Here is a 25,224-nt window from a genome sequence, read left to right on the forward strand (position 1 = left end):
GAAGAAATCCGGCTAGTTCATATTGAGTTGTCCGGAAAGTTCGTACTTATTTTTGGGAAAACAGAAGCAATATTTTGTTTTTGTTTTCAATTTTACATACACAGTTTTGTTGCACAATCATTCGTCATCTTTCACGCAGTATAGAAATTTGAACATCCCAGAGCATGTTTGGTTTTTCGACAACAACTGTTTATGGTATTTTTATATGTTGTCCAAAAAAGTCGAAGTTTTTTTTTTAGAGAACTTTGTAGGGACATGAACCTGTGATAATTTGAAGGTGCATTATCCGTTTGTTTAGCTGGTGGGAAAGCACCTTCCTGCCAGAGTCCAAAATAATTTGTCATTTAGTCAAAGAGACAAAGGTCAACGAGAAGACAAGAAAGTTATCAAAGAACTCTGAAAGTTAGTCGTAATCCAGGAATTACATACTCTCATATGGTTTTACATATATACTTATGTAACATACATATAAAATCTGCGAAAAGTATGTAAACCTGTCATTATTGATGTAATTTTTTAAAGTGAGAAAAAGAGATCTCGCAACACTATCCCCAATGTTTATTTTACATTCGCAATTTGCATTGAGGGCATTGAGCTTTGTGTTCTGCCATTGTGAACCGAAAATCATAATAAATCCTTCGGGTGGAATAATAGCACTTTTGACCTAGAAATTATGAATGAAATTATACTTTTCTGTGTCGACTATGTATTTTACGTAATAGAGGAACACGTTTTTTCGAAAATTGTGAAGGGTTTTGAACGAAAAACTGCCTTTGATAATGCTTTTAAAATATAATGTAAAGCTTTTGTGTTAATATCAGGAAATGTATAGACGAATGATTAAGTAAGAGTCAGGATTACGTATATCAAACATTCATGAAACAACAAGTAATTATTTTCGTTTAAAATACATTGTTTCAAATATACACCGTGAATTTGTAATTTTAAGTCCTTGTACTGATTGCTTTGTATTGTATTTGTATAACGATTTGAAACTGCTTCCGGGCACGCTATTTGATAGAGTATATGTCTTTCATAAATGTCAATAATGTACCGCGAATCGTTTCGGAATAGATAGATAATAATAATTATCGAACAAAAAGTAAGCATTGTACAAGTGCGAACCAAATTGTTTTTTCATGTAGTTCATTTTGTATTTTTTTTATTTCAATGAAATAAAAAGTTCAAAAATTAAGAGAAATGAGGACAATTTCAGTGAAATCAGGCAAAATCGAGTGTTTGTGAGGATATCAGAGAGTGTGCTAAAAAGTCTTGAGAATTCTGAAAAATTAGAAAGGTTGACATCTCTGATTGAAGACATTTCGGGTTTTCGATGAGTATTTGCAACTTGTCTGTCATAGATAGATTTAAATTCAGAATACCACCTGAAAATATTTTCTAGCGTAGGACTACGTCTTTAACTAAGGATGCCAAATCAGAACACAGGTACCGTTTTTATGAAATAATGTTAACATTGATAACTATTTTTGCCGTAAACGGATTTATTTGATATGTTATACAATACAATCCTCTAGTCTGTAAATGGTTTAAATTGTTGAAAATTAGAAGCATTCCCATTTTACTATTAATTTTTCTGCTCATTTGTGTGCTTACCTATTAGTACCGTCAATAAGGAGTAACTGCGAATCAATCACTCATACATCGATCGCTCTAAATGTATAAAAAAACATTAGAACGGATAGTGTTGCAATTTTTATTAACCAGTCTTGCACCTGCCAGCGAGCGGTCAACATCACTATGGATGATCGATAGAGTGTTATGTTGTGAAAAGTAACGCTTATGATGCTTGTTTATTCGTGCTCATCGTGGTACTCTCGTGAGTAATAGGATCAACCATCGCTCAACCATCTTCAGCTGATTCTACAAAACAACGGTTTTTTCCAAACCAATTTTTTTTTTGCTAAAGAGGGAAAATTCCGATGCATCTGACCATCGTTGTGCTGTACAATAGCTCATGCTTCTGAACGTAATGTGGCCGTGTACTGCACAGTGCTTGTCACGGTAGTGATAGTCTCATAATAAATAACAATGATCTGGTATCATCAAATACACTTGCAGTGTGAATATTTCGTCGTGAAATCATGACTAGTCTCCATAACTCCATAACTTTTTTTTTCTTTGAATTAAAATTGTATAAAATTTGGGACGAAAATCACTAATCTACCATAGGTCTAAGCTTGGTTCATGACGTTTCGGATATGTCAAATTCCACCAGCTTTTACTGTTGGATCCATCTATTGTGAAACACCGAGAACGTAGTTGATTCACCTCTAAGATATTATGAACACGAGTTTTTTTTTCAAATGTAAAAGTATCCCACTCTCTGGGATACTTCTGCAACCCGATTGCAATTGAATAGTGCAAAAAGTGATCAAATCGAATAATATTTCACGTAACTTCATAGACTCCAAAATCTATCAAACTTTTGTCTATCTTTTTACATTCTTGAGTAATGCCTGTATGTTGAATAATTGAAAACAAATGAAATGTTTCGGTGGAATGACAAGTTTGCAATGGATGTCAATTATGAGATTTCTATGATTCGAATGTTCTGAATCAGCGTGTAATTACTGCATTGAAAGCAATTGTTTCAAATTTTAGAGCGTAAGAAGTTACTAATAATTCGCAAGCATTTATAAACTAATAGGAAAGTGACTATTTTTCCAGCTACTTAACGGTAATACTTGTGTGAAAATCATTGTGTTTTATTCGAGCAATTAAGTCCAATGTTACTAGTAAACAAACTATCTGTGCTATTAAAAAGGTGTCTCATCCTAATATTTTCTAATTTATAATCCTTGAGTTCGATTCCGAAAAACAATGAGTTGATTCTTTTAGAGTCAAACCTAAATTCAATAGTATTTATCCTGTGATCAGACAGAATGTAGCAAACTGTGTAAAGTGAGAAATCATACGATATTTAATCTGCCATAATGAAACTTTCATGAAATTCAGAAAATAAATAATATATGATAAGAACGATGTGAAATGTGAAATGTGAAATAGATTAGTGTGTGAAGCGTCGTTTCGTGAGGATGGTGTTGAGGAACGATTGGAAACGTGCAAAATCGTACGGTGGTCAGCGTTGACTCTAATTATTCTCACCTCGTGGTCCAGGAAGGTCTTCGTCATCGTCCGGTATGTTGACGACCATTTGCTGCACCAGTGGGCGCATATTGATAGTGGACAGCGACAGATAGAAGAAGATAAACACCAGCACCACGACCACGCCGAGACGGATGCGACCACATTTTTCCTGGTTGATGATGATACCCTTTGTCTCGCGTCTATTGGTTGCACACGGGGCTGCCCCGCCAGCCACCCGCTTCGTGGTTCTCGTATCCGTTTCGAGCAGTGGCTCCCAGTCGGATTCGTTGGCGGATTGCATGCTGCTGGAACATTGCTGGAACGAAATTTCAGGACTTAGTTTTTCATCTTCAGAAGCAACGCGAAATGACTATATTGAAAGCGCAAAGAGGAAACTGGTAATGACGTGGAAGTAATTTAAAGCTGATATCATCATCTGACAGGATGGAGGAGAGAGGGAACCATACTGGTAAACGACTTTTGTCACAGCTCTTGTACGGAACCAGCGCCGGTTGGCGGAACCGGAAGTGTGGCAGAGCGCGATGTTTTATTACTCGCTTTCTCACTTCATTTCACTTTGGCAAAGTTCTATTGTGTGACGCTCGGCGCGGTGAGACTGACAAGACACGTTCGCGTCGTTCTCCTGGATGCACTCGGGGTATACGCTTCCTTGGCGTGTGTATACGTGTTGAACAGGCACCATGGCACCCTCCTGTTAGGTGCAAATTGTTCTAAATTTAGAGCCTCACGATTGCATTAATAATAGTCCGTGCAAACAAGACCTGACGATGGCGCATTCATATATAAGCGATGCATATCGAATGTGCATTTTACGGCTCTATCGAGGTGTGGTGTTGGTATGTAGAAAGACCAATAGTGAAGGGGGTGATGAAGTGGCCTTGATGGAGACAGAAGAAATTTCAATATCACAATCTTATGAGTATAATACGTAAATTTCGACTGATTTACTTCTTCACGTATGCAACTGTGCGCATTGATAATCATTATTCATTTTGAATATCGTAATTTTATTCGTTTCAAAGTATCTAGCATTGGCTACATGATTTTTGGTTTAACAATTGACTCGGGGTTCTACAGAGGAACCTTTTGTCATTTTTAAGAAACTTTTAAGCGAAAACAATGTGGCAACGAATCTGAAAAATCTGCGAATAATTGACATTTGATCTAAACCATCGATTGTTGGTCAATCTTCAACCATTCACGGGCGGTTAAAGCCCGGGGTAATCAGTGCCCACCGGGGCTCACAATCCTGTTGACATGCCATCATCAACTGAGATTGCCATTTAGACAAATATATGGAAACGATTGTTTTCCCACACAAAAGCTGAAAAAAGTGGTAGAAGAGCAGTACTGGGAAATTATTCCAAATACTACTTATAAAAGTGAGAATAATGGTTTTTTTTGCACCAAATGATAGCCTTAATTATTTGCTACCAATTAGCGTGAATTTCGTTTAATTTTGTTTAATTTAATTGTCCAATAAATTCGGTGACAAAAAGGGAGAAAGGCCAATATCACAGTTACTGCAAGTAAACAAGGATAAATTAAAGAGGGATAGGAAAAAGTAAAAGGACAGAAGGAAGTAAGAATAGATACAAAAAGACATGTGCGTGTTCCTCTACCAGCACTTAAATATTTACTCAACAGGAGTCGTCAGACGTCATTAGTTAGCCGAAGTTGGAAGATTTGACATTGCACATCGCTTGAGTTTTAGTGGCTTTCAAGTTTAGCAGACAATCACTCCACAGATACGCGAAGGTCCTTTGGAGGTGAAAAATCGAGAGTGCACCTGTTTGTGAGGGGAGAAAATATTTGAAGCTATCTGGCTATAGACGGATTTCATCCCAATTCGACTGGCCGATGGCAGCACCATTTCAGATAGCAGTGAAAGATTGTGGGTGTGTACTTGAAATATTCGAAAAAAAATTAGAATACTTTTTGGAAAAAAACCATTTTTTTTTCTTAATTTTTTACAAAATTTTATAGCATAAAAACTTGATACCTACAAAATTTATGTCAAAGGATGAAATGTACGAAATTGTTTGAATTTTTATAAAAAATACCAAATATTTTTTGGAAAAAAATTTTGCTGACAAAAAAGTAATTTTTTAAAAAATTTTAAAAATATTTTTAAAAAATTCCTAATATATATATATATATATATATATATATATATATATATATATATATATATATATATATATATATATATATATATATATATATAAATAGCCCTTAAAATTTACAACAAGTCGTCCATACATCGGAAGATGGGCACTTTTACAGCGAAAAAGTTTTTCGAAAAACAACTTTTTCATGTTTTCTTTGAGAAAAATACAACTAATCCTAATTTTGTTTAAAGTCAAGATAGCAATATAATGTATTCGACAAAGTTTTTGATCTTTTTAAAATATGAACTTTTGTCGAAGACGTCGACATCTGTTATAGTTTTTGGAATATAAGTCATTTTTGTATGAAGACTCCTGAAAAAATACTGTTTTGCTTGCAGCATTTTTGCGTGTCAATTCTCACGTTTGACATGTTCTTGACATGTTTCTAAATAATCTATTGTTTTCGGAATTTTAAGCGCATATGTTTTCGAGAAAAATGAATTTTAATTTTCAGAATTTATTTTTACAATGAAATTTTTTCCAAAAAATTCTTTGATAATTTTCAATGAAAACCTAAGAAATTTCCTACATTTCATTCTCTGATTAACTTTTTGTAGATTTTATAGTTTTTAAATTAAATTTTTTCGAAAAAAAGTTGAAAGAACTCAAAATTTAAAAAAAACTACAAAAAATCTATCATACCTACAAAATTTTAGTCAAAGAATGAAGTGTAGGAATTGTTTTGGTTTTCATTGGAAATTACCAGAAAAATTTTTGGAAAAAAAATTTCATTCAAAAAAAAATATTTCGAAAATTAAAATTCATTTTTCTCGAAAATATAAGCTCTTAAAATTCTGAAAAAATATATATATAATTAGCCCTTAAAATTTCCAACAAGTTTTCCATACATCGGACGATAGGCACATTTACATGAAAAGTTTTTCGAACAACAACTTTTTCAGGTATTTCTTTAAAAATTCTCTATTAATGTTCAATTCGTTACATTTTTATGTATATCAAACGTGAGAATTTACACACAAAAATGTTGCGAGCAAAACATATTTTTTTTCAGTAGTCTTCATACAAAAATTACTTATATTCCAAAAACTATAAAAGAAAGAAAGTAGATATCTTCGACAAAAGTTTATATTTTAACAAGATCTAAAACTTTGTCGAATACATTATATTGCTATCTTGAAATTAAACAAAATTAGGAAAAGTTATATTTTTTTCAAAGAAAATATGAAAAAGTTGTTGTTCGAAAGAAAATTTTCCTGTGCCCATCTTCCGATGTATGGACGACTTGTTGGAAATTATAAGGGCTATTCATGTATATATTTTTAGGAATTTTAAAAAAAATTGAGAAAAATTAATTTTAATTTTTTAAATAACTTTTTTGTCAGCGAAATTATTCTCCAAAAATTTTTTGGCATTTTTTGCAAAAATTTAAACAATTTCCTACATTTCATCCTTTGACAAGAAATTTGTAGGTATCATAATTTTTATGAATTTTCGAATATTTTAAGGATGCAAAGTTGCTTAAATGACCCATGTCTTTACACCCATAACGTTTCACTGCTATCTGAGATGATGCTGCCAACTCCTAAGACGAGTTGGCATGAAATTCGTCTATAGGAATCCGCGATATTGAGCCTCTGTCCCCAAATCCCAAGAGTTATATGATTTTTCATTTCTTCATGAATAGACTAAAACACCTGAGCAACGTTTGAAAATTGTGATCCTTGTTCCGTGTATGTCGCTGAACTGGATGCGATATACTACGCACTAGGGATCATTGAAACATTGCCCATTGACCTTTTTTTTTTCAGACAGTCTCAGCTCAACAGAGGCAATCCGCTCAATGAAAGTTGATAAACGCTCATCTTATTTCCTAACAAGAATAAGACATTGACATTGAGTGTTTTGGTTATTCAAGATTACCTTAGCATGGATTCCCTCTCATTGCTCGATTCCGGGGAATGAGAAAGCGGACTCGCTAGCTAAGGTGGGCGCTTTAGAAGGCACACTTTTTGAAAGGCAAATTGCTTATAACGAATTTATTTCACATTCTTCGTCAGCACACACTCGTTAGTTGGCAGCGCATGTGGAGTGAAGATGGGTTCGGTCGTTGGTTACACACGATTATCCCTAAGGTCTCGACGAGTGCTTGGTTTAAGGGATTGAATGTAGGTCGTGATTTCATTAGCGTGATATCTCGGCTTATGTCCAATCACTACAACCTAAACGCGCATCTCTATCGCATTGGGCTTGCAGCAAACAATCTTTGTGATTGTGGCGATGACTACCACGACATCGAGCATATTGTCTGGTCGTGTATCCGGTTCCATGTTGCTCGCTCTCAGCTCTCTAGAGCACTGAGAGCAAAAGGCCGACAATCGGATATTCCCGTCCGGGATATCTTAAGTAGCCGTGATCCTGATCTTCTGCTTCATCTATACCTGTTCCTCAGAAACGCCGATGTCAACGTTTAATGATGTTTCCTTCGTTGTGTCCCCGTTTTATATCCCTCCTATCCGATCTATAAACTTTTACTTAGTCGCGGCAATACATACACACACACTTTTTACAGATACACGGGCCGAAGGTTGTGCAGTTCACTGATCATTCAACAAGAGCTAAAGGTTGTATCGCTCATGACAACTCCACACGAGCTGATGTTTGTGCCGGCTAGCGACCATTCTATCCTGGATTCCTCAAGTCAAGAAGACGCACCACGCTAGATATGGGGTACATACTAGAGGGCGTTGCTGATTAATGGTCAGCTGCATCCCAATAAGGAGTATCCCGTGTTGGGCACACGTACAGAGCATTGGAGACAGCAACATCACAATTACGAAAACACTTTTAACACTAACCTCGAGCCAACCGCGAGTAATCGGTTACATATTATTGACATAGTTGTAAAGGCAAACATTGTCGAAATATTGAACCCCTGCCCCGCCAGGTTGACGCCATATGAGCCTTAATAAAAATATATTTTTGGATAGAAAAAAAAATAAGATAGTATATTATAAGTAACTTACTATCAAACAGTCGAAAAATCACCAAACGGCGTTCTGATTGGTCGAAATGGAAGATACAAGCTTCCTCATGTACTCACAATTATTGCTCAGTCATTTTCTGATAGATTTACGAGAGTTTTGCAACCCTCTTTTTGGACACTTCATAACAATTCATTACAGTGAATACAATTATATATATATATATTTATGAAACTACAGACTTTAAAACTAAGGTGCCTGTACAAATCGGCATTGCAAATACATGACAGTAGAGGGAGCTTTTATTCCCATCGACATATGTTCCTATATATGATTTCCAAACCAAGGTGCATTGCAAATATATGCAAGTTGGGGACATTTACATATTGCAATTAAGGTGAGTGATACGATTAATTCTAGCAAATAAAATTAAAATTTGGAACGTTAACCAAACGTTCAAGAAATTCCATATCAATGACCGATCATGCATTAGGAAACATTTAGCACAAGTGTAGGTGTAAAATTGTATATAGAAGCGGTTGCGTTAAAATGGCTTAAAATATGGAACGATTTAATTCAATTTTCATAAATAAAAATCAATTTGTGTTCCCGATCGAGAACGGATCGTCCGGTTTAAGCTGTCTGTCTATGTCAGAAATCAAAGACATAATCCTATGTCAAAAAATCAATTTGTATTGAAAAAGACAGTTTCAAAAGACTACCTGCCTCAAAAATCGATATGTTTTCGATAAGTTTCCATCGGAGACTCCTCAATTGTTTATGTTTCGACATGTGACATGTTTTGAAGCAAACAACTCGACCTAGTATATTCGTACACGAGATCGCATTTGATTCAGTTGAATAAGATGGGGAGCGCAGTGATTTCAAAAGCAATTCCCTTGTGAATGCGGAAAATCGATAGTTTGTGATGTGTAAAACTGTGAATCGCACTGAGCTATCGGTAGGTAGAAAAGTATCAGAAAGCTGGATTCGTTTGGTTGGCGATTGGGAATATTCATCAATCAAGTCAAGTCTCCGAAGATAACTGTCTCCGAGATGCAGAAAACCTTTCGACTACCAGATTCCGGTCGAACCGTTAGTCGCCGCCTCGTAGCACAGGGGCTGAGTAGCAGAGTCTTGTCGGATCAAACCGCTAGAATGGTCTCCATAAGGCCCGGAATTCATGTGCGATACTCGATGACAGGTTTGATGAAACTTGTAATAAAAATATCATTTTGGAAGCCTTGGAGCGCGCCTGGAGGAGCTGAATTCACATCATTTAGATAAGCTGGTGCCGTAGTTTCTAAATATCAAGGGTGGAAATAATAATTATTAAAATTATTTTCTCTTACTCAAATTTGTCTTTTCCGGAGCAAAAATGAAAGGGGCGCTTTTTTCAGTAATTTTTGAAAACTTAAAAAGATATAAAAAAAGATATAAAGTGTTTTCTTTAAATGGAACAAAACAAATGAAAGATTTAAAAAAAAGATGAGTTGAGCACTTTATTTATTGCATATAAGTGTGCTTGTTCCCATGAAGTGCTACCCAGGAAGTGCGTGTCTTATGAAGCTAAACTGTTTCCCGAGTAGGTCTCGGTGAAACGGTTCATTGTTCAACGGTGCAATCGAATCGTTGACCGCCGAACGCCTGTTTCATCACCGTACTATTGTGAAGTTTTGGATCGATTAAGAACCGCGATTAAGAACAAAAGGCCAGGTTGATTGACGAAAGGAGTGTTCCTCATCCACGATAATGCGCGGCCCCATTTTGCTTGCGTAACTCAAGAGCAATTGAAAAAATTCAAATGGACTATGTTCGAGCATCCTCCTTACTCTCCAGACCTCGCCCCTAGCGACTATCACTTATTCCCGGTGATGAAACAGGCGTTCGGCGGTCAACGATTTGATAACACTGAAGAAAGTCGTGACGCAGTTACATCGTACTTCAAAAAGTTGGACGCTACGCACTTCGTGCTCGGAATAGAAAAACTCGTGCCACGCTATGAAAAATGCCTCGAACGTTACGGCGATTATGTAGAAAAATAGAAAATAAAACGTAGATTACGAAAATACCTTATTTTTTGTCCTAACTTTATTTTTCCGCGATTCCTGAGGCACTCAAACTTATTTTTTGAACGACCCTCGTATATAGCCCCAAATCGAAAGGGTTTTACAATCCAATTCCATGAAATACGAAGAGTGTTTAACTAGACAAACGAACGAGAAAACTCTCCTCTGTATTTTTTCTCTTCAAGTTGGTCTATAATTTTCTCTGTTACACATAATTCATATATTCTTCACTGGAGATTGGCGCTACAACTTTATCAATCACGATATCTAAATAATAATTACAACCTTCAGTTTCGATGAAATCTATAAAAGCGATTAGAATGAAAAATATCAAGATATCATGCTTTGCTCGATTATAATCATATGCCTTCGAACAATACATTCTCATGCGATCTCTGGTAGCTGTTTAATTCTAATTAGTCATCGCGTAAAAAATAAAAATTGTGTAAGTTTCACCGACAAATCATGCCCCTATATTGAAGATGCTAATACAGCCAATTGTTGCCTCGTGATGGTGAGAAAAAATGCAACAGGTTTGTTGGTTCTACGTCAGCATGATTCGTATTGTAAAGTCGAACAAAAACCCGTAACCTTCAAATGATTTCCTGTTGGGTTCAGTAAACATTATCTCCATATAAATTGGAACAGTGAAAAGCTCGGTACGCTGTCAAAAATCCCCAATCCCTCGAGTCATGGTCACATCGTGATATGAACATCCTATTCGAGGCGCTTGTTTCAAATCCGAAGAATGGCTTGTCTAACCTTACAGTCAATCTCGACTTCACCTAATGAATTTGCTCATTTTTTGCGCTAAGAATGCGTAAAAACATTCAAACAAAAAGAGATGATGTTTGCGCCTGGATATAAACAGCGGAAATGCCCATTGAGAAGAGAACTCTAGCTCGTCTGTATTGTTTATGCTGTGGTGCTCATTTTCATTATGCAGCGCATTTTTAATTGCTTTTCAAAGGCCTAGTCTGACAAAATTGGTGGGCGTATCGCATCAGCACTTTCATGGAACGATCTCATTGTACTTTCTATACAAAATGTGTCGTTGTGTATAACCACTTGTGTTTACTATTTTACCGAATGTGGCATACACACTCTAGGAATCTGTTCGGATTATGAAAGACACTTGTGTGTTTGGTTGTAACGCCAATTGCGTTTCAAATGATGTAAAATTAGTATGGGGTCTGGATCGAACATGTTTCATTTAGAAACAAAGAAACTATTCATATTCTTTTTATCTCGTATTTCGTCTATAAGGTGAATTAGTTGAGTATAAATTGAAAACAATCAGAAGTAAACGAGTCGGCTGTTTGAGTGAATTGTGAAACATGATTAGCAGGTAACTGGTATTTTATACATCGTCCTTTCTTTTGCTTGATGCTATGCGAAGCAGAGTGATTATCCTTACTAAATAAGCATACATTCATATTCTAGTAAATGTCCCGATATACTGTCCACCATTTAAATTTTGTTTCTTCGTAATTTTAAAAGATATCTACAATGGGATTCTTCATCATGATAATTTAGGATTGAATATACAGAGGAGCGACGAAAAAAATAACTTGCAAAACTATACCAATTTTCAAACAGTCAGGACTCTTCCAAAAATAGCATATTTATTTAGATGAAAATGATTGTATCTAACGGGGAATTTTATATGGCTTCATTCGTCTATACCTGACTCGACGGGCCTTGAAAGATTATAATAAGCTTCTATCAAAAGTTCTGAAAATTTCCGGTGTCCGCTAGCCACCCGACAGTCAGAGACCAGATGAAACTATCCGTTAAATGCATCTGTTTTTTGTATATATTGGCCAAATAATCTTTATTGAAGGAAATTATGATAACAAAATAAGGAAAACTATGAAAAATATTTAGATGTTCGTTTTGCCGTTTTGATTCTAAGAGAATTCATAACTGTAATTCGGTATGGTTGCCAACGTTTCGGACTACTTCAAAAATACGGTTTGGCATTGAACCATCAAACTTCAGTAGTTTTGTCATATTGATTCTGGCCCAAAACGCCTTGAGGCTTTAAAAACTCCGTTCGTTTGCAAAAATGTATAAATACGACTGCAATCAGACAGGTCAGATTCTGCTTTTGGGTGTCAACGGAAAATCCAACATTTTCCTTCATCTGAATGCACTTTCGACTGCTTTGAAGGTTTTTTCGGTCAGAAAGCTAGCAACCATCATTCTTCCAGAAAAACCCCAGTTCACAAGTGTTGCCAGAATATGGCGCCGCCACACCACAGGTGCTAACATGTGAGGGCTTGAAATGCTTATGGAGGCATACTTCAAGTTCTACTAGATAGCTTCCTTATGCGGCTGAGTCGCTTATGGATCTATAGACACTCGAAGAGTCGTGATAATAAGCGTACAAAACGTCTTGTGAAAAAAAAAGCCATTATATCCGACTTTTTTACGAAGAATTTTATACGAAAACCAAACTTTGTTGTGTAATTACCTCATAATAGACGGTTGGTCAATATAAGCGGATTCATAATAAACGGATTCTACTGTATAAGTATGTCTGCTTTGTCAGACAAAATTAAATAAAAAAAAAGGTTCATGTTTTGGGCATGAGAAACTAGTTCCGAAAATTGAAATGAGATGCGGGATCAGCATTTGATCGTTCAAGAGATGCTTGAACGATCAAATGCTGATCCCACTTCCATCCAAAGCTTAATTACTGGCGACGAGACATGTGCGTAACTTTTTTATATTTCTGAAACTCAAACTACCAAAAATTACCACCCGTTTTGACAGCATCGAAACGGGTGGTAATCCCAGTCCCTTACCGCTCACATAACGATTCGCTGCATCGGTAATCGGTACTATTAATAAAATAACAATGGAAGCCTTATATCAACAGTCCCGCATTGTATGGTCCAACTGTGAACATTCGAACAATAGGAATATTCTTACGCTGAAAAAGGCGAAACGTGTATCGATGAGATTGGAATACTCTTACGCCTAAATGGCTAATTCGTATAGACGAAATTATCGTGAGATAAAATGTACACGAATAAATTCGACCCTGTTACAGCTCAATTGCTAGATGAGCCTAATAAAATAAACAGATGGGATAAAAAAAGCATTGAAGATATAGAAACGGCAATTCCTGAATATAAATAAAATATCGATCAGTGGATTGTCGGAAAAATTGCTTCATAATGATGAAATCTTCGAACTGGTCGATCCCATAAATTTGTCATAAAAATTCCGAAGGATACGTGAAAGCTAAATGGACTCCACGTAATTTGACGCTTGAAGGTCAAGATGAGCGGTAAATAATACGAACTGTATCGTATACCTCAAAATAATTGATGCAAATCAAGCAGTCTTTGAAGATAAACCCTTTTTTCGGGAGACAATTCGTCAAGTTTTGGTCACAAGTCCTAACATTAATCCTAACAAGGTGAAAACATTTCATAACGAAAATAGTCTTCAAAAATTCAACAAATCTAAGAATATTACTGTTATATTCAATTTTTTCTGGTTATCTTCAGTGGCGCAAAAAGTTGATGGGTCTGGGCCTAGGAACACGAGCGGGATCTTGACATAGGACTGTGATTGTGTGTAATAATTGCATTTGAATTGAGTTTTTTCATCGTTCAAAATCGGTATTTTTTTGTCTTTTGATGCGTTTCCTGTATGAATTTGTATCCTTTAAACGGGTTAGATGAGATAACGTGGTCAAATCCGGAACTACATACTGTTCAGAAATGTACACAAAAATACCATTAAAGCCATTACTACCCTTTTCTTCTGTTCATTCAATTATGCAGAAGAAGACAAGTAGTAATCATTTATCATTTTTTAAAACAAATAGTTAAGAGCTACATAAATATAAACCAAAGACAAATAAATCTATGACTTCGTTGCCACATTCACCGAAAGATTGTTTGTAGGGGGTTGTAATAACTGGATAGCCAAGTGATGTAGACAGACGGCGCCAGTGGTTGTGTGGCTAGCGTAACAGCCTCACAATCCGATCGGCCTGGGTTCAATCCCAGCTGGCGTCGTTGGGATTTTCTGAGGCGAAAAATCTCTGGTTACGTCTTCCTTCGGAGGGGAAGTAAAAGAAGTTGGCCCGGCTCATGAGTTGTTGAGTCTGATAGGTAGGAACAGGTGGAGTCGCCTCCCTGATGTCGGTGATTGGCACTGAAATGGCGGAAATAGGCCGACGAAAAATAAGTGGAGATAAGTGATGTAGATCGAGTATCCTATGGCCATGAGTGTTATCTTGGGAAGTCCGTGTAGCTGCTGTAGTGAACTGATCTCATTGGGTACTAAGTTCTGCTTATGTATAGGAAAGGGAAGGCATTCGAGGAAATGAAACGGGCTTTAAAGGAAGATATAAATGGGTAACATAATATTAAGATCGCGACTATTCAAGCTATCATAATGTGATATGCGTAAGTATACCCTTCTACTTCTCAATCAGCAGCCAGTTAAATTCATTAATTGCATTTTTTACATAACCAAACAACATGCTCGATATTATGACATCCTGAACCACAATTACATAAATTTTTAGTAGCAAGACCTACACGAAAAAGACGTGATTCGTGCTCGAATTGATTGAACTTTCAGGATAATAGAGCAATACCATCTTCCAAGATCATCCCTTTATGATTCTGCCAACCTAAAAATGCCTGTTTGTCCGAAAAATGGAGTATAACTCGTGATACGCATCAACTTACATTGGGAGCTAACGCCGAATGGTAGGCAAAAAGATTGCTAGTTGCGTTGAAGAGGAAAGCGAGTGGTTGGTGCAATCGAACAACAAACCCATTTCAAATTGTTTAACTTTTTAACTATATTTTCTGGTCGTGTTTCACGCAAAAAAAATGCTGGATAAATTTTCTGTCTAATGGTATATAGCACAACATATGTCGCAATAACGATTTTGAGTAAAATGCGTTTGAAATCTCTTAATGAATCGTTATATTTTTCGTAGAGTGACCCCCCTTCCCCCATATAGGAATCATAGTTTAAACATAGTCCTATGTCAAAAAGTGGCAGTTTTCGTTTAGTGCGTGGTCGTAATGCTTTTTGCCGCTATTGAATCAAAAAATTAAATTCAGGTGGATAGTCAACAGCTGTAACAATTTTCTCGAAAGCTTTCTTCATTCTACGACGTTTCGGAGCAAGATCATTTGATAGAAATACCAAGATTTCGAAGACATGTGATCGCGTAGAGGACGTTCTCAATTGAAATTAACATGAAGTACTTGCTTTTATTGTGTTATGGGATTTCTTAGAAACATTTCAATCATTAGCGCTGTCTCTGAAACTATTTCTAACCTGTTGCGTTGGTAGCGTTGGTAGAATATCAACTTCGGCAGAAAAAAAAAAGCTTTTTTCGTGTGCTGAAGGTTGAAAAGAACAAATAAAAGCATCTTTTTAAAGAGTTTAAAAATGTTTGTATGTATGAGAGCAGACCTCTCTTTCTCTCAGACTGAACATCTACTTGGAAAAAGAAGTCTAAGCGATGCCAAGCAGGGATCGAAGCCAAAGCCGGCTGAAACGTAAGACTGTTTTCTACGACTACGCTATCCACATAGACACTGGAGCTGTTGTACAAATACGTGAGAATATTACACCACATTATAAAATAAAGCTTGATCTTAAAAGTAGACATGGAAAGTGTTTTCTAAGAGTAACGTAACGTAAACGTAAATTTGTATCCTTTCCGGTTCGGGGCGAAGCTTAAGCTATGAAAAAACTAAATATTTGGGATCGGCTATGTCGCAATCTCATCTGAATAATTTATCGATCTATTGAAAACGAATTAACCCCGCACTCTGGAATCCGATCGAGTCAAAATTACCCGAACGGATCTCAATTTTGCTTTACTGAAATTCGATCAAGTCGACATTGACGGCCACACAATTCAACATTGATGGCTTCGAGCTTCGTGTCCTGCTTGTGTAAAAATGGTAGTGGATTTTCGGGTAGAATGAACGCACTATCGAAATAAAAATTATTATTTTATTTATTAAAAATTATGACATATTTTCTGCGAGTACGGGTTTTTTGCTGTAATTTTTATATTTCAACCTTTATATAAAAATTGTCTTGGGACGACTTTTAGAGCTTATTATGACCAACATTTTGCGATGCAGAACTTGTCAATATCTTCATCCTACTCCAAGTTATTGATGGGTTTTCACTCAAAAACTCATGATTTCAATTTTAGTTTACTCAAACACAAAAAATAACATAGTTTTGGAAATCCCACATTATGAAGTATGTTCTTTCAAATGTCGTCAACATACATTTTTTATGTTTGCCCCAGAAAGAATGACAAGCGAATGAAGAGAGCGTATTTTTTGGAAAGAAATATCAATAACTTTGAGTGAAATTGAGATATTGAAGAGTTCTGCATCGCAAAATATTTGTCTTAGTAAGCTCTAAAAGTGTTCTGAAGACAGTTTGCATTTAAAATTTGAAATATAAAAGTTAGAGCAAAAAACGGTATTTTTTCATGGTGACCCTAACGCAACATAGAAAAAAGCGCAATATCGGTTATTTCAAGAGTAAGGAAAAAACCTCTAAAAAGTTTTGTTAAACAACTGGGGCTATAAAAATTGTCGAACTACGTTTACCTCTATCTGTACAGCCATTCCATGCCAAACCGATATAGTGGTTCTCAGATTTTCGTCAAAAGTGAAAATTTTGTTCTTTATCGCAAAACATTTGACCCGTATTTTTTATTTTTTCATTAGGGTGCCCATTTCCATTTTGGAGTGGTCCGAAAAATAATTTTTTTCACTTTTTCCCAAAAATTACTCTTTTCAAAAATTCATAACTTCTGAACCACTGTTGAGATGATCAACACATCAAATTGAAGCCGATGAGCTAGCCTTTTATTAAAAAAATATTGATAAAATTTAATTTTTGTTATTATTCATTGTAGTCGTTTTTTTATCGTTTTCATGGCTTTGGACTAGAGGGCGCTATATTTTTTTATATTAATAAAGCTGAGGATTTTTTACATAACATATCTCTTTTTACATAACATATCAGAGATGCTATTTTTTCGTTTTTCAGTTATGATTTTTCAAAGTTGATCGATGGTTCGAAAAAACTATTTTTTCCCATTTTTTCCACTACAAAAAATCATAACTTTTGAACTACTGGACCGATTCAAATGATCGGCGTTTGTTTTTTTTTCTGAAAAAAATACTTTTGCGAGAAAATTGAATTTTCGTTTCTGTAACTATTGGGTGAGTTAGTTTTTCATAATTTTCTCGGTTAAAAATAGAGGTCGAAATGCTTTTTTTAAATATTTTTTCTAGTTTGCTGAGGGTTTTTTACATAATATATCTCGATGTCAGAGATGCTATTTATTTCGTTTTTGAGTTATTATTTTGCAAATCTAACATGTTTTTAGTCTTCGTTTAATATTTCTATGTGATTAGACTAGACTTATGCGACTAGAATCCAATCTTCCCGCAAGTGTGATACTTTTTCAAAGAAGGTTTGCTTATTGGATTCATTTTCATATATCGATCATCTAAATCGGTTCAGTAGTTCAAATGTTATTAAATCAATTAAATCAAAAAATCAATTTTGGATAGAGGGGTGTTTTCGAACCACCGGTTAACTTTAAAAAATCATATCTCAAAAACGAAAAAATAGCATCTCTGATATCGAGATATGTTGTGTAAAAAATCCTCAGCTTTCCAGGAAAAATATTTAAAAATATAGTGACCTCTAGTCCAAGGCCATGAAAACAATAAAAAATGACTACAATCAATGATTACGAAAACAAAATCCATTGTGTAATACTTGGTTGAATATTGTTTTAATAAAAGGAAATATTCATTATAATTTCCAATCTTTGACGATCATTTCATACGTAGAGACTTGAATCAATTTTGATGATTGGTTTTGAATCTTAAAAAATAATTAGATTGAATTTGGTAATACATCTTTCTCGAATTATAAGGAACTCCGTATCGGTATCCATTTTGATTAGATTCAATATTTTGATCACATGGATTCTAACTAATATTAGCGTCGATATCCATCACGAAACAGCTACATCGATTATACCAGCGACTTGCGATTTTTTTTCTCCACATTTTGCGCAAAACCCTTGTTATTTTTGAAAACTACAAGTCGCTGATGGTAATAATCGATATTGATAATAGATTGAATGAACTTGATATAGGAAGCCAAACTCGCCACACGCTACATTATCAGTTACAAAAAAAAACCCAAATGATTTTTCTTCCACCGCCTCTTGAAAATAGTGTACCCGGTTGGTTTCAATTAACATGATTTCCGCGAACGCAAATCTATTAGCAGAACCGAATGACACAACCGTGTTTCGCCGTCGACAGCATATAAATTTCATTAGCGCATCTCCGCCAGACGGCTCTATTGAACGCTTGTCACCGTGATAGTCGGCAGCATACAATAGTGACAAATTGCCGAATACATGTTAACCAATTGTAAACAATTAGCGAAGCTGGGGAAGAGGTATGACCTCAGCGAGAGATTCGTTTGTAAACAAAAACGTAATCAATTCAATGATTATAAACCGAGAGAGAGCGGGAGCTCTTACCTTCCACTGGAATATGGTTCAGTTTCTCTCTATTCTCGTCTTCACGCGTGGGAGATACAATTCAGGAGCACTGGCGCCCCACAATTCGTTAGGCAGCTCTTCTACATGTTCATGACACAGGACATTGTTCACTGAACACTTCGATATTAAAAAGGATCCTGTAATACCACTTGAATATTCAACCGAGAAATGCTAAGAGGTAGCGCATTGTCGCTACAGTCCACTGTCCAACTATTTTTAGTTTATTACATGATCCTTTCGCACCGAGACACAGTTAGCTCTTATTTTGGCACTGATTCTCTCTGTCGCCGCTAGCTGCTATCAGCTGTTAGCGTTCAATTATCCTTCTACCAGCTTTAAAGCGACAATATGAGTCGCTGACCTAGCGGGAAATCGTGTTAGCGAGTATAGATATAGGTCGGTTGTGCTAGGATCAGCAATTAGATTTCGTCGCGGTTCAACCCAACCAGCGACTGGAAGAGAACTTAATACATAAAAAGCATAGCATAGACGCATATTCCCGATTCGAAAGGGATACCGAATTTGATCGCCCTTTGCTTCCCGGGTGGCAAAAATATTATTGAATGAAATTATGACTCCTTTCACACTGGGAAGCAAGGGGCATCAAAATTGCTGACAAATCAATATCTTAGTATTTTAGAACCAGCAACCCTTGTAAATAATCAGTATCAATAAAGTATCAAACGAGAACAAGTATCTAAACGTTCGGGTCCTCAATCATCCTAAAAAGGTTTTCCTCTGGCGTGAGGAAGTTACTACGTTGGAACTTTCACTGCACTTACAATCCAGAGTTACTCTGTTTCACTTGTGCTGCAAGTGGAACATAAAAAACTTATAACAAACTTGGAATAAGAATTGGCCTGTACTGCAGGACGGTTCTAACCAAACCTCTCCCTTGCAAGGAAGTTACCATTGGAAATTTCGTTATGCGGGATTTTCATTGTCTAGCTTCTGGTTAAGTCTTGGACGGTCTGTTCTGCAGAACATCGAATACTGACCGGCAACCAACTCGCGTCGTAAGGTCGGCGTGTATCGATCGCCGATACTCTCCTTTCTGGATCTGATGAAAAATATAAAAATTGCTCGTTTCACTTAATTCACTGAATTTTAAGAGGAAAATCACATTCTCCCGCCAGCGACACTTCGAGGCACACTACAGAACACGTTCATTTTGGTCTTCTATTCGCGATGCGTCATTTTTTCACCTTTTTTTTCGCTTGATAGCGTGCAAAAATTTTGCTTCCTGCACTTCGTCCACGTTATGCTTGGAGGTGGCTTTTCACGACAATTGCGAGACGAGCACTAGAACAGCAGAACCGTATCGCACGAAGGACACTCTCACTCTGAGCGCGTCAGGATTCGATTCGAGCGGTTGAGCAGTGCTTGCTCGCTTGCTTGCAGCCAGTGCTACCCTATATCGCGGTTCGCTCGCGTGGAGTTCTGTATGCTGTGAAATCCCGACAGGCGTTTTCCTTACCGCCGACAGCTGCCAAACACGCGATATATTTTTTTGTTACACGAATTGGCACGAACCCAGCTTGCCGCTTCGATTGAAATTGTAAGTTGTGAGCGAGCGTAGCGACGGCGTTGAATATGATGAGACGACGCAAATACTCCTAGACTACCAGACTACGCTCTCGTCCGGGTACTCATTCGAAGCATTTATCAAGATGCTCGGCGAGAGTATTCTGTTGGCGGGTAGCATAATAATAATAATAATAATAGTGTGTACACAGCTACTGTTTATGAGGAAACGAAACCAGCTGACAAGAAGAATGGTGAGAAAAAGTTTGCAAAAGATTTGTCACGGCATACCGTATGCATGATAATGTTTGCACCATCGCACGGATAATGTTCCCGACTCACCGGTGCATACAATGCTTTGGTTTTTTTTGCATGCACGTAAGCTGTAATAGATGAATTTCATGCCAACTCATCTTAGGAGTTGGCATCACCATCTCTGATAGTTATGAAACGTTGTGGGTGTGAAGACATGGATCATTTAAGCGACTTTGCATACTTGAAATATTCGAAAAAGGATTAGATTACTTTTTGGAAAAAGCTAAATTTTTTTCTTCATTTTTACAAAAAAATACATAAATATATATATATATATATATATATATATATGTATATATATATATATATATATATATATATATATATATATATATATATATATATATGTGTATGTATATATATATATATATATATCTATATATATATATATGTATGTATATATATATATAACTTTTTCATGTTTTCTTTGAAAAAAATACAACTTATCCTAATTTTGTTTAAAGTCAAGATAGCGATATAGTGTATTCGACAATGTTTTAGATCTTGTTAAAATATAAACTTTTGTCGAAGACATACAAAAAGTTGGTTAGAGAATGAAATGTAGGAAATTACTTAGGTTTTCATTAAAAATTATCAAAGAATTTTTTGGAAAAAATTTCATTGAAAAAAATATATTTCGAAGATTAAAATTCATTTTTCTCGAAAATATATGCTTTTAAAATTATGAAAAAAAAATAGATACGGACGATGAGCACATTTACATGGAAAATGTTTTTCGAGCAACAACTTTTTAATTTTTTTTCTTTGAAAACATAATTTTAATGTTTCATTTGTAACATTTTTATGTATAAATTATCGCAATTTATGAAAATTCAGCTCTTCTAACTTTTCTCTATTTAAAAACATGTCAAGAACATGTCAAACGTGTGAATTTACACACAAAAATGTTACGAGCTAGACATTCTTTTTTCAGGAGTTTTCATACAAAAATGACTTATATTCCAAAAACTATAGAAGATAGAAAGTCTATGTCTACGACAAAAGTTTATATTTTAACAAGATCTAAAACTTTGTCGAATACACTATATCGCAACCTGGACTTTAAACAAAATTAAAAATAAGTTGTATTTTTTTCGAAGAAAACATGAAAAAGTTGTTCGAAAAACTTTTTTCCTGTAAAAGTGCCCATCTTCTGATGTATGGACGACTTGTTGGAAATTATAAGGGCTATTCATATATATATTTTTGGGAATTCCAAAAGAAATACGTTTTTGAGAAAAATAGATTTTAATTTTTAAAATAACTTTTTTTTCAGCGATATTTTTTTAGTAAACAATTTCCTACATTTTATCCTTTGACATGAATTTTGTGGGTAACATAGTTTTTAACTTATATTTATTTGTAAAAAATAAGAAAAAAAATTTGGCTTTTTCCAAAAAGTAGTCTAATTATTTTTCGAATATTTCGAGCAGAGATCGAAATTCACGCTCGACTGCGCGATTTATATTCAGTCAATCAATCTAGTTTTCGATGAAATGTGGATTGTTGATATTTTCGTCTCTTTTCACCGAAAATTATTTTTCAGAGAGGAAGAGATGTGGAAAATCTCTATCTCGGACGTTCAACGAGAATGCTTTTTCGTCTCTCATTTGGTACTGAAAATATGGAAATCAAAGCTAACTTCACCAACGTTAGTCTGTTAGGACAGCGTCCAAACGATCTACATTTGGACAGCGTCTGAATTGTACAAATATTAATCCATCTCATGTTCACTTCACGATGAAACCCAATATTGCAGCATGTTTTCATGCAATGTTTTCAGCTGTACTGAAGAAGTGAAAAACCATTATCGGCATCAAGGAGTCACTGAAAATGAAAACATTTTTCGGCAATCATAACTCGACGAAAATTAAAAAACGGCATTGAATTTCTCGCGAGAATGGAAGTGAGCGTATAACATTCTCTCGCCTCCTATATTCTCAGCTGTTTTTCCCCGTGGGTGAAACCGGACGTTTTTCGTCTCAAATCGGCGAGCATTTCGATCTCTGATTTCAAGTATGCAAAGTTGCTTAAATGACCCGTGTCTTTACACCCACAACGTTTCACTGCTATCTGAGATGATGCTGCCAACGGCCAGTCGAGTTGGCATGAATTTCGTCAATTCATTTAATAATAGGCTGCCTGTAAAAGAAGCCGATTTCTTAATTTGACAGTTGCACTATGACGAAGTGGCAGCGTATTCGTAATTTGCCTCGCGTGCAAATGTCGCAAAATACTTTTCATACATCTTGGGAGTGTACTGGTGGACCGTGAAAAGGATCTTAGATCGATTAAAGAAAGAACAACTATCCGCGAATGTGGCCACAGGTCGTTCGATTTCAACTCAAATTCCGTGGTTTTCGTTGCCATCAACAGTTAGATTCGGACGAATCCAGTGCGTTCAACGAGGAAAATGTCCAAGGAACATGAGATCAGCGACTTTACGGCACGGAAGCTCGTAAAAGAAGATTGCGGGAAGAAGTCAAGAGCACGGAAAAAACTCACATGATTACCAACGACATTTGGATGCTCGGAAAATCTTGAACATCCTTAAGCGAAGAAATCTGGTAATCCTGTTTACCGACGAGAGCATGTTTACCCTCGATCTCGTATCAAATTCCAGAATATTATCACCCTCACGGTAAAAGACGTGGCCGATGAGCATAAACACATGTAGCGTTATGGTGATGAACCCGATGTTCGTTCTAGAAGGCGACAAAATAAACACGAGGGTCTACATCGGAATTTTAAGTAAGTTTGTTCTTCCGTGGATCAAGAAATTGAACGGCCTGAAGCCAAATGTTGTATGTCAACAAGGTGAGGCTCCGTGCCACACCTCGAACCGCACTCAGAAGTAGTTGCAAATACATTTGCCTTTCTGGGCGAAGATTATGTGGACGCCATCGAGTTCCGATTTTAATTCGCTGATGACATAATGATCCGAGGACTGTTCTACGCAGAGATGCCAACCTTCCTGATTTTTCAGGATTTCCCAGACTTTTTAGCACGCTCCCTGATATCCTGACGAACACTCAATTTATCCTTTTCTGAAATAATCCTGATTTTTCCTGATTTTTGTACTCTTTACATTATTCGTAATAAATATACTGGTTTCCATGCCAAAATTTTCTGTAATGATAGTTCTCCGGTTTGCACTTGTATATATATTACATTAAGTTAAACTTTGTACTTAACCTTTTTTATCTCTACCCTCAATTGTTTCGTGGCTTCCCAAAACAGTGCTAGAAAATTTCATTAAACCACATTGTCTGACGAATTTATGAAATTATAACGAGATTAAGTTTGAGGAACAACATTGCCTTATTGAGGATAATGTGTATGTATGTGTATCCCCAGAGTTATTAATGTAGGAGTACGTTTCAGAGTGTAAAATTACTCAAGAGAAAATTTTTCTATCCACCGTCAATATAAAAAGATTTTATATGTAATTTGTTCGTCTAATTCAAAGTAGAATAAACTTCAATGATGGGACTATGGTAAATATATTTATAACCGTACTAAATATCATAAAAATTAGAAAAAAATCATTATATTCAAACTGCTGATATGCTTTCCTCATTTGTTGAGTAAAATTTATTCCAAAGCATGGATTATGAATTCAGTGAAAATTTGAATATTGATTTCTCTATAGGTTAGGTTTTCTCTTTTATGCTATAGGATTTTTGGAAAAAATATAAACGATCAAAAATCAGGTGAAACACTAGCATTTCCGCTCATGCGAGGATTTATACCATGCTTATTAATTCTTTTACATATCCGGTCTTCGCCTGAAGGAAGATATACTCTGTTTCTGGTGGGATTTGGATTGGATTCTGCATTATGATCTACTACCAAGCAACCTGTTTCTCACATGTATGGCTCGCAGCAGTTTTCGACGAGGAAGCAAACATGTTCTGGGAGGATAGAATATTTAAGCTGTGTGAAAGATGGTGAAAGATTGTGAAACAGAACTATGGATATAAAATCAAATTATAATGCTTTGATTGAAAATGATGTTTTTGTTTTCCCAAAAATCAACATTAACTTTTCGGACAACACAATATGAGCTATCCTGATTTATTCTGATTTTTATTTCCATCCTTCCTGATTTTTTAAAATTATAGTTGGCAACCCTGGTTCTACGCCATCCGAGTACAGTCTCAGACAAACATTGACCCGTACCTGGAGAGAAATGCAACCTGCCGTTCGTCCCGCAGGCGTGTGGAGGTCATAATTGCAGCAAATGGAAACTCGATCGATGATTAACATAGTTAAAGACTTTTAAAAAAACATTTTTGAATAAATAAAAAAACGATTTTTTAATTTTGATATGACACGTTCAAATCAAAAATAGAAACGTTGTATAAAATTCCGAAAACATGATATGACCAGAAAACGAAGATAGCATTAGCTTTTGAAAAAGCAAAAAAGATAAAACATTTTCCAACACGACTGCCACT

General features: G+C 35.7%; 1 protein-coding gene across 5 annotated transcripts in view; it reads right to left on the minus strand.

Moving 5' to 3' along the window:
- LOC129770974 (uncharacterized) overlaps nt 1-20,373 on the minus strand; it is a 42,580-nt gene extending 22,207 nt beyond the window's left edge. Inside the window, exons 1-3 of one of the 5 annotated variants that reach the window (XM_055774190.1) lie at nt 20,131-20,373; nt 19,924-19,985; nt 3,127-3,424 (exon numbers count right to left, since the gene is read on the minus strand). In XM_055774190.1, the coding sequence (XP_055630165.1) occupies nt 3,127-3,409 (283 nt within the window). In that variant the 5' untranslated portion in view covers nt 3,410-3,424; nt 19,924-19,985; nt 20,131-20,373. Of the gene's footprint in view, nt 1-3,126; nt 3,425-19,923 lie in introns of all 5 variants that reach the window. The other 4 variants (XM_055774189.1, XM_055774191.1, XM_055774188.1 and 1 more) reach the window with 4 other exon arrangements.
- Between the last annotated feature and the right edge of the window lie 4,851 nt (nt 20,374-25,224).

The sequence above is a fragment of the Toxorhynchites rutilus genome, chromosome 2, assembly GCF_029784135.1.
Source record: "Toxorhynchites rutilus septentrionalis strain SRP chromosome 2, ASM2978413v1, whole genome shotgun sequence".
NCBI lineage: Eukaryota > Metazoa > Arthropoda > Insecta > Diptera > Culicidae > Toxorhynchites > Toxorhynchites rutilus.